General features: G+C 41.4%; 1 protein-coding gene across 1 annotated transcript; it reads left to right on the top strand.

Moving 5' to 3' along the window:
- The first annotated feature begins 627 nt into the window (after positions 1 to 627).
- On the top strand, positions 628 to 4990 carry LOC115728493 (probable cinnamyl alcohol dehydrogenase 9). Its single transcript, XM_030658807.2, has 5 exons — positions 628 to 865; positions 1918 to 2031; positions 2895 to 3408; positions 3682 to 3835; positions 4611 to 4990. The coding sequence occupies exons 1-5, from the start codon at positions 768 to 770 to the stop codon at positions 4808 to 4810; spliced, it is 1080 nt and encodes a 359-aa protein (XP_030514667.2). The 5' UTR covers positions 628 to 767; the 3' UTR covers positions 4811 to 4990.
- Positions 4991 to 7972: the final 2982 nt, after the last annotated feature.

The following is a 7972-nucleotide window of genomic DNA, read 5'->3' as shown; positions in this document are numbered from 1 at the left end:
TTTGACGATACTCTCTCAAATCTCATCTTTGGAACTAAATAAGGGCAAAAGATTTTAGTGACCGAAGCGCTTGTTATACAATTACATCGAAAAGTTTACAATTTCTAGTGCACTATCTTTTTTTCAGCACATAAATACACAAATGGGATATGTAAACACCTTTAGGAAGGACGTGTACATGTATATAAAAAAACATATAAATTCAACGATTTGAGCGATATGGATAGTTGAATATTATAATAACTTTATCGGTAACCCACCCACGTACATATATCATGCATGAAAACACTTCGATATTTAACTCAATCGAGGACAAGTAAGGACAAGGAGCGGCCGACCGCAAGGTCGAGCCAGGGCGAAAAAGTGAATAGGGAGTTGTGGAGACGAGTGTTTGAACTCATGTTACTTTGAATTGTTATTATTCTAAATTCACTTATGACCTACTTGGGGAGCAAATTTAACTCCTGTAATAAATAATAATTCAATCCATGGTGGTTGATTTTGGTGAGTGTAGAAGCGGCAAGTGACGGGGCCATAGCCAGAAGCTGTACAGCAGAGAGCATTAAAGCCTCCGCATTTACTGCCCCACCCGTTGCTCTGTGGCCAGCCGAAAAATCTGTTTCTGGATTGGTCCACCGTCTTCAACATTCTCTCCATAAAAGCTGCGTCGAAAAAGGGTGCAGAGCCCCGAAGAAGACTCTCGTCGATTCTTACTCATCGTTCTCTTATTTGCTCTTCATTGCTTCGTTAGATTCTAGAGGCAAGTCATGGCGAAATCACCGGACCAGGAGCATCCTCACAAGGCCTTCGGGTGGGCTGCCCGAGACAAGTCTGGTCTTCTCTCGCCCTTCCATTTCTCTCGGAGGTATCCCCTTCGTTTGCTTTTTTTTTTCCCTTCGGCTTTATCTGCCTAGCTAGTAGCGATAGCGCTTCGATTGCAAGCGCGGGTCCATGTTTTCTGTGTGATCGGCTCCGCGGGTGGTGGGTTCGCTGTGGCTCTCGCGGCGATTCGTCTGCGCGAGTTCGTGCATTTGAGAGAGAGTTCTGGATGTGCCGCTGTCGCATTGGTCGGCGCTGTTGATTTTGTCCGGTCCATGGCTGATTTGTTGAATTTGGCTCAAAGTGACTCTTTTTACTATACTTGTGGATTAGGTGGTAAAATATTCTGGCGTGGGTCCGAGTTCTCCTTTTGGCCGTGTATTGTTTGAATAAGTCTCGGGGGTTCCACAGCTTTCTGTCGTCTCTGTCAGATCTCTGCAGTGCAATAAAAATTAGGTTAGATTGTTTCTTCCTTAGAAGGACGTTTCCCTCTCTTATGCCTGGGCTTATAAGCCAATGACTAGTCATGGACATGTCGTGAAACTTCTGTTTCAGTAATTGGCCCTGAAGTTACACTCTACTTCGAGTTTTAGACTGGTCCCCCTGTGGATCGCCAGAGGATGGCAAAATAACACATGGGTTGAGGTGATAGGTTTGTCCAGATGAAGGGAAAGTTATAGGGATGGAAAAATGAGGAAGAGGAACTGTTGAAAGGTATAGAATTGATCTCAGGGAAACAAGAAAGGAATTTGGGTCAATTTTCTTTCTGGAAACTTTCTTTTGAGCTGATGGTCTCCTCAGTGAGATGACAGCTAGTGCTTTTTTACAGGGTTGGTCTTCTGTCGTCATTGAAATCTCTGACTTCTCTCTCATCCTTGCGTCGGTGTTTTTACTTTACCATCTTATTTTTGGAATTCAGTTGGTGCCGCTGATACTTATGCAAATGTAGTTCTTCTGTTGAGCTGATTTGGTGCAACAGTTTCCATTCAACTTGTGAACAAAACTCCTTTTTGAACATACAAATAGAGTCTGCTTCTCAAAGTGAGTGATGCGATGCATTTGACGAGCATGTTTGACTCTGTATATACTCTTTTGCAGGGAAAATGGTGATGAAGATGTCACCATCAAAATCCTCTTCTGCGGGGTTTGTCATTCTGACCTTCACATTGCCAAGAATGAATGGGGGTTCACAAATTACCCCATTGTCCCTGGGTAGGTCCTGTTAATGTTCGAGATCTGAAATTATCTTCTTCTGCCTTTTCACCTCTACAGCCTAATCAAATTATTTAAACAAGGGGGCAAAGAAGTGTACATTGTGTAGCACTCTTAAGCTAATGGAGGTTGTTTGAAGTTGTGTTCAGAGTCTGATGCCAATGTAAAATTTCAGTGAGGTCAGCAGATTTATTTCATACTTCAGACTTTTAAGTGTACCTTTTGAGTTTATTCTCTTATTTCTTCTAAACATGTTTTTTTTGTCAAGGTACCTTTGAGTGGGTCCATGCATCGTGTTGTTCTGTATTGATTAAAAACTGTATCAAGCACCAGCTTGTAATGAGCCAAAGGCACTTTGTATGCCAACGGTATTGTCTAAGATGTTATTTTGACGAATTGATGCGGGTGTTAGAAATCATGTCTCCAAATGCATAACGCGTGGCTGCATACTATTTGTGTTAAGTCCTACATTTTTCGTCCATGATAAAGTTCTGTGCTTAGTTCTTGTGTGGCCTCGTCTTATCATTGCAAGAAAGGAGATTTCAAGTATGTGCTCCTTTTGTCTCATAACTGAGGAAAAAAAGAACGTTGTTTCTGATTATATCGTTTGGTTATAGACTGGAAATTTGAAGGAGAACATGTGTTCCCCAATGCCTTTTCATTTGAATGCATGCTATTTATGTTTTTAGGCCCAAGGGGTTTCTGCTATTACTTTTGTCTATATTTCTTGAGATGTGAAATGAAATCGAGAGATTGACTAGGTTTCACTATAACGATATTGACAGTTGAATTAAAAGGTTGATCTCAACAGTGTTAATTGAAGTACTGCAAGTTTAGTTACTGTTCTGCTTGTGTGTCCACAGGCATGAAATTGTTGGAACTGTGATGAATGTGGGAAGCAATGTGAAGAAATTCAAAGTGGGTGAGCGAGTAGGTGTTGGGGTCCTAGTGGGCTCCTGCAAGAAATGTGAGAACTGCCAGCAGGATCTGGAAAACTACTGCCCCCAGCCAATATTTACCTATAATTCCCATTACACAGATGGAACAAAAACTTATGGGGGTTACTCTGATACGATAGTCGTTGATGAGCGTTATGTGCTTCGTTTCCCTGACAACTTACCATCGGAGGGTGGTGCGCCACTATTATGTGCTGGAATCACGGTGTATAGCCCGATGAAATACTATGGCATGACAGAGCCTGGGAAGCATTTGGGTGTGGCTGGACTTGGTGGGCTTGGTCATGTGGCCGTAAAAATGGGCAAGGCATTTGGACTGAAAGTTACTGTTATTAGTTCCTCTCCCAAAAAGGAAGCTGAGGCGATTGAAAAACTTGGTGCTGATTCCTTCCTTTTAACCAGTGACCCTACAAAAATGAAGGTACATGTAGTTTGGAAATAGTAACTGGTTCTTTTGTATTGGTAGGAGGACTAGCATGTCAATCAGTGCTTTATCCAGCCCTGTGATCCTCTTCTAGCCGACACAATTTGAAATTTTTTGTGATGTGGGCATAGAAATGCACGGACTCATCAATGTTCTATAAAAAGCTGGAGATGACAAATGTAGATACCCAAATAGAATGGGATTAGTAACTCAGTTACGGAGAGAGTAGAGTATCTTAATTCTCCTAATGTAGTTACTTTCTTCTTGCAGGCAGCTTTAGGAACCATGGACTACATCATCGACACAGTTTCTGCTGTACACCCTCTTCTTCCATTGCTTAGTCTGCTCAAGCTGAATGGCAAACTTGTTACTGTGGGGTTGCCTGATAAGCCCCTAGAGCTGCCCATCTTTCCCTTGGTTCTGGGTAAGCGATAAACTAGTGCCGCATTGAGGGGGTGGTTAAATTGTTTATATGGAATCGCAAATTTGAGTTGAGTCGAAATATTTTAATACTGAAGCTCGACTCAACTCGATTCTGTTGCTTGATACTCAGCTTGAGCTCAATTGGTCAAGTATGATTTTTTAAACTGGAGCTCAACTTGATTAAGTTTTATATAAGCTCGAACTCGAGCTCAATTCCACTTGTTTTACAGCTGAATTTTAGTCTATGCTCGAGTTAAGCATGAACTTGATCTCTAATTCTTAGAATATGATAATAACAAATAATAATGCTATGTGCTTCTTTATAGTATCTACAGATGTGTGTAACTATCGTTAGATATTTAGAAGTTCAACCACCCAATTGATCCAAGTTAAGTATCTCTAAACTCAAGCTTGACTGGATTACTTACTCGGGCTACTTGAACTCAAGCATGATCTTGCAGAGTCCAGAGTGTTCTATGAGTCAAGCTTGAGTAGCTCACAAGCAGCTTGACTTGCTTATACCCTACTTGCAGCTATACAAACAAAAGATTATTCGGTAACAAAACCTTTATTTTGTTTTCTCTTTAGCTTTCTTTCGTGAGATTAATTTTGAATTTGACCAGCTATTGGATATGAGCTGAAAAGGTGCTATAGTATTTTTTTTTTAAAATCAGTATAGACTTGTATTTTGCACATTGGAGATGGTAGAAGTGGTCGTACTTGAGTTGCAAGGTGCTGAACCAAACTATAATGATTCTGACTTATAATTCTTTCAGGCCGCAAGCTTGTTGGTGGCAGTGATGTAGGAGGAATGAAGGAGACTCAGGAGATGCTAGACTTTTGTGCGAAACATGGTATCACTGCAGACGTTGAGGTGATCCAGATGGACTACATCAATACAGCTATGGAAAGGCTTGCGAAGTCTGATGTGAGGTACAGGTTTGTGATCGATGTGGCCAGCTCTTTGTCACAGTAGAGATATATGGCGATGCATTCTGGATATTTCGTCTGCCAGTTTCAAGGGCATTTTATTAGAATAAAACGAAACTGTCGGTGCGAAGATTTTGCGCACTTTGGTTCTTGCTGGTTTATATTTTCCTTCTGCACACTTCGGCTTTCTTTGCTTCATTAAATGTACTAGTTCTGCGTTCTTGTACAATTACTTTCGCTTGTTTCAGTCATCTTTAATATTCTGCGAGTTTTGGGGAGGGTTGTATCAGTTGGTCAGGGACTTTCCCTAGGTCGGCCATCTCCCTGGACTTGTTTGAAGAGCGTCTTTGACTTCATGTTCAGCAGGAGAGCATATGTTTGGTTTGGCATTTACATCAACCAGAAAGTGTCGAATTTCCTGTCTAAACAAAAGACATTGCTGCAAATTTGAAGTTTTAGAGGAGACATTAGATGTCATTAACTATGTTTTCAAAGATGTGTGCGCTGGATGTTAGATGAAAATCTGATTTGAAACTTTCAAATTATACATTAAAAGGATAAAAAAAAGCAAATTCAAAAGCGAAAGACCCATTAAACACCCTTCGCCGTTCAAGGTTGAGTCGATTAGACTTGATCATCGAAATGAAGTCATAGAAAGCATGCCTCTGTACATGTGGCTTTAATTAGGTTTGCAAGCCATAGAAGTCGCGCTCGAAAGGACTCCTAACTTGCTGCTTGAACTTGGCTAGAGCTAGGCCATACTTTAATCAATTGCAAGTAGTAGGGTTGCATTACAAGCTATTGAATACAAGATTCAGCCGATTTCTGAACATCGTACTCGCGAAAATGGTGCATATCACTTAAGGGAGAGCGTGCCTTGTCGGATCGACGAGCATGGCCGGCTCTCGCCCCCGTTGCGGAGCAGCAGCGATGGTGCTACGCTTCCTCCACTTGAAAATGATGTGTGATCTGACAGCTCGGCTCCACAATTTCAGTCCTACAGTCAATGCAGGAAAGAATTTCCCTCACGCTTCTCTCTTTCCGACACAGATTATTGCGCACACGGCAACTTTTGCCACGTGAGCGAACCGAAGAAGCTGCCAATTGGGGGACAGAATAATTCAATCACACGAAGGAACGCGGAGTTGAAAGAGTTCGAATTGGCACAAAACAAACGTTTAACAGACGGAATTGGACAGCGAAAACACCTGAGAGGGTTGACAAATGCACGTGCATCTCAATGATTTAACGAGGGAAAAAAGAATCATTTAGCACGTTGCACTGCTCGAGAGACGAGACCATAGGAAAAACATGGGCCTAGGCCTAAGAAAGCCTAGGAGCACGAACACACCGTCTCTGTACGATGCGTGGAAGTCCCTTGCACCTTCTAGGCCTGCCACCCGCAACACGTGACCGACGGTAGCATCTGTCCATCTCACAGGGCTCTCATGCAATCCACGGGAAAAGTAACCAAAAAAGTTCTCAAACTTATTGTATTGGGATCAATTCAGTTATAAACCGTTCAATTGGAACGATTTAGTCATAAACATTTTAACTTTGGTACCAATTTCATCTATTCGATCAATTGTGACCGAAAATCGATGACGTGGACGCCGTCCATCGTACTTGATATGGCCGGCGCTAACATAGACATTTTTATGACTTTTTAATAATTTTTTGTTCTTTCCACAAGGGTGAGGGTGGCCCTGGCTAGATTTGGCAAGGAGGGCCTCGCTGACGCTTGCTCTTGCACAGTTGCATCACGGCAAGATAGACCCTCGCTTATGGCTGATGAGGGCGACCCTTTCCCAAGCGGGGCCAGCCCTTGCAGATCACTGGCAAAAAGAGAAAGGAAAAACAAAAAAGAAATGAAAAAATTAAAATAAAAAGACATAAAAAATTATTAAAAATGTCCACGTTAGCGTGAGTTGTGCCATGTAGGATGACCGTCGTCCACATCGATTTTCGGTCAAAATTGATCGGATGGACTGAATTGATATCAAAGTGAAAAAGGTTTAGACAAAATTGATCTAATGAAAGGTTTAGCACTGAATTGGTAGCAATACAATAATTTTAGGGCTTTTTTTGGTACTTTTTGCCATGACCCACTGATCACATCCCAATCTTGATTAACATGTGAAAACAACCAAAGAGATGGAAGGGGTCCCCCTTTATGTATTGACCCTACTTGTTTCTTTTCGAATTCAAGTGGACTATAACGAATGGTATAGAATGGTCGAGGCGAAAAAACCCAATCTGGAAAGTTGTGGCTGGAATGAAATGAGATGGAAGGGGTCCCTCTTTATGTGTGGACACTACTTGGCGTTTGATTCACTGAAACTATAAAATATTTTTCACCAATGAAAATAAAATATTCAAAAGTGAGGAAAATAATTTCCTGTTTTACAACTTTTCCTCCCTGCATTCCTTCACATTCATTTTTTTTTAATTAATTAATTATTTTTCTTTTCTTTCTTTTCCTTTTTTCCTTCATCCTTGGCCGATCGCCAGCCATAAGCGACAGACGAGCTCCCCCAAGGTTGGCAAGGCTCCACCTCGCTAGATCTAGCGAGTCGCGGCAAGCTCGAGGCCTTGTGAGTCGGCCACCGACCGCGGAAGAAGCAAAAAGAAAAAGAGGAAAAAGAAATGCAAATCAGATTTTTCATACCAAAATACAGAAAATATTTATATTTCATTTTTAGGTTTCAGCCAAACACCCGAAAATGTTGTCATTTTCTTTAAAAATGTTTTCCTGAAAATATTTTCCAAAAATATCTCATTTTTTGCGAAACAAGCGGAGCCTAGCTCCGCAAGAAAAAGAGAAGGGGAAAGACAATTTGCAGGTCCAACTATAGCCTTCATAATTCAGGAGTGAAATGGCCTAAGAAAGCGGAGTTCGCATTCGAAAATTGCACTTCTAAAACGTGAGGTTAGTAGGGCACTGTCGCTATTGTCCCTAACCTGGCACGCTTGATGAGCACCACGGACATGACTCTAGAAGTCAAGTAAGCCCAATCAATATTGGGATCGCCCAATTTCAATCTTTAGTGCGATTCACAAATTGAAAACAAGCCGATTCAAGTCAAGACGAGCTCTAGCTTGAATACATAACATGACAAGCTCGCAACCCTAGCTAAACAAGCAATTGTATCTTCTATTTATTCTTCAATTGTATGCATTTTGATGATTCAATTTCGAGCTTGAGATT

Source organism: Rhodamnia argentea, chromosome 1 (genome assembly GCF_020921035.1).
Source record: "Rhodamnia argentea isolate NSW1041297 chromosome 1, ASM2092103v1, whole genome shotgun sequence".
NCBI lineage: Eukaryota > Viridiplantae > Streptophyta > Magnoliopsida > Myrtales > Myrtaceae > Rhodamnia > Rhodamnia argentea.
Note: the sequence above shows the minus strand (reverse complement) of the source record. Positions and strands in the feature narration are given on the sequence as shown.

Excerpts from the sequence above, each read along its gene's own strand:
- LOC115728493 (XM_030658807.2), top strand. The coding sequence starts at position 768 with ATGGCGAAATCACCGGACCAGGAGCATCCTCACAAGGCCTTCGGGTGG. Across the intron at positions 866-1,917 it reads CCCTTCCATTTCTCTCGGAG|GGAAAATGGTGATGAAGATG; the intron begins GTATCCCCTTCG and ends ACTCTTTTGCAG. Across the intron at positions 3,836-4,610 it reads CATCTTTCCCTTGGTTCTGG|GCCGCAAGCTTGTTGGTGGC; the intron begins GTAAGCGATAAA and ends TAATTCTTTCAG.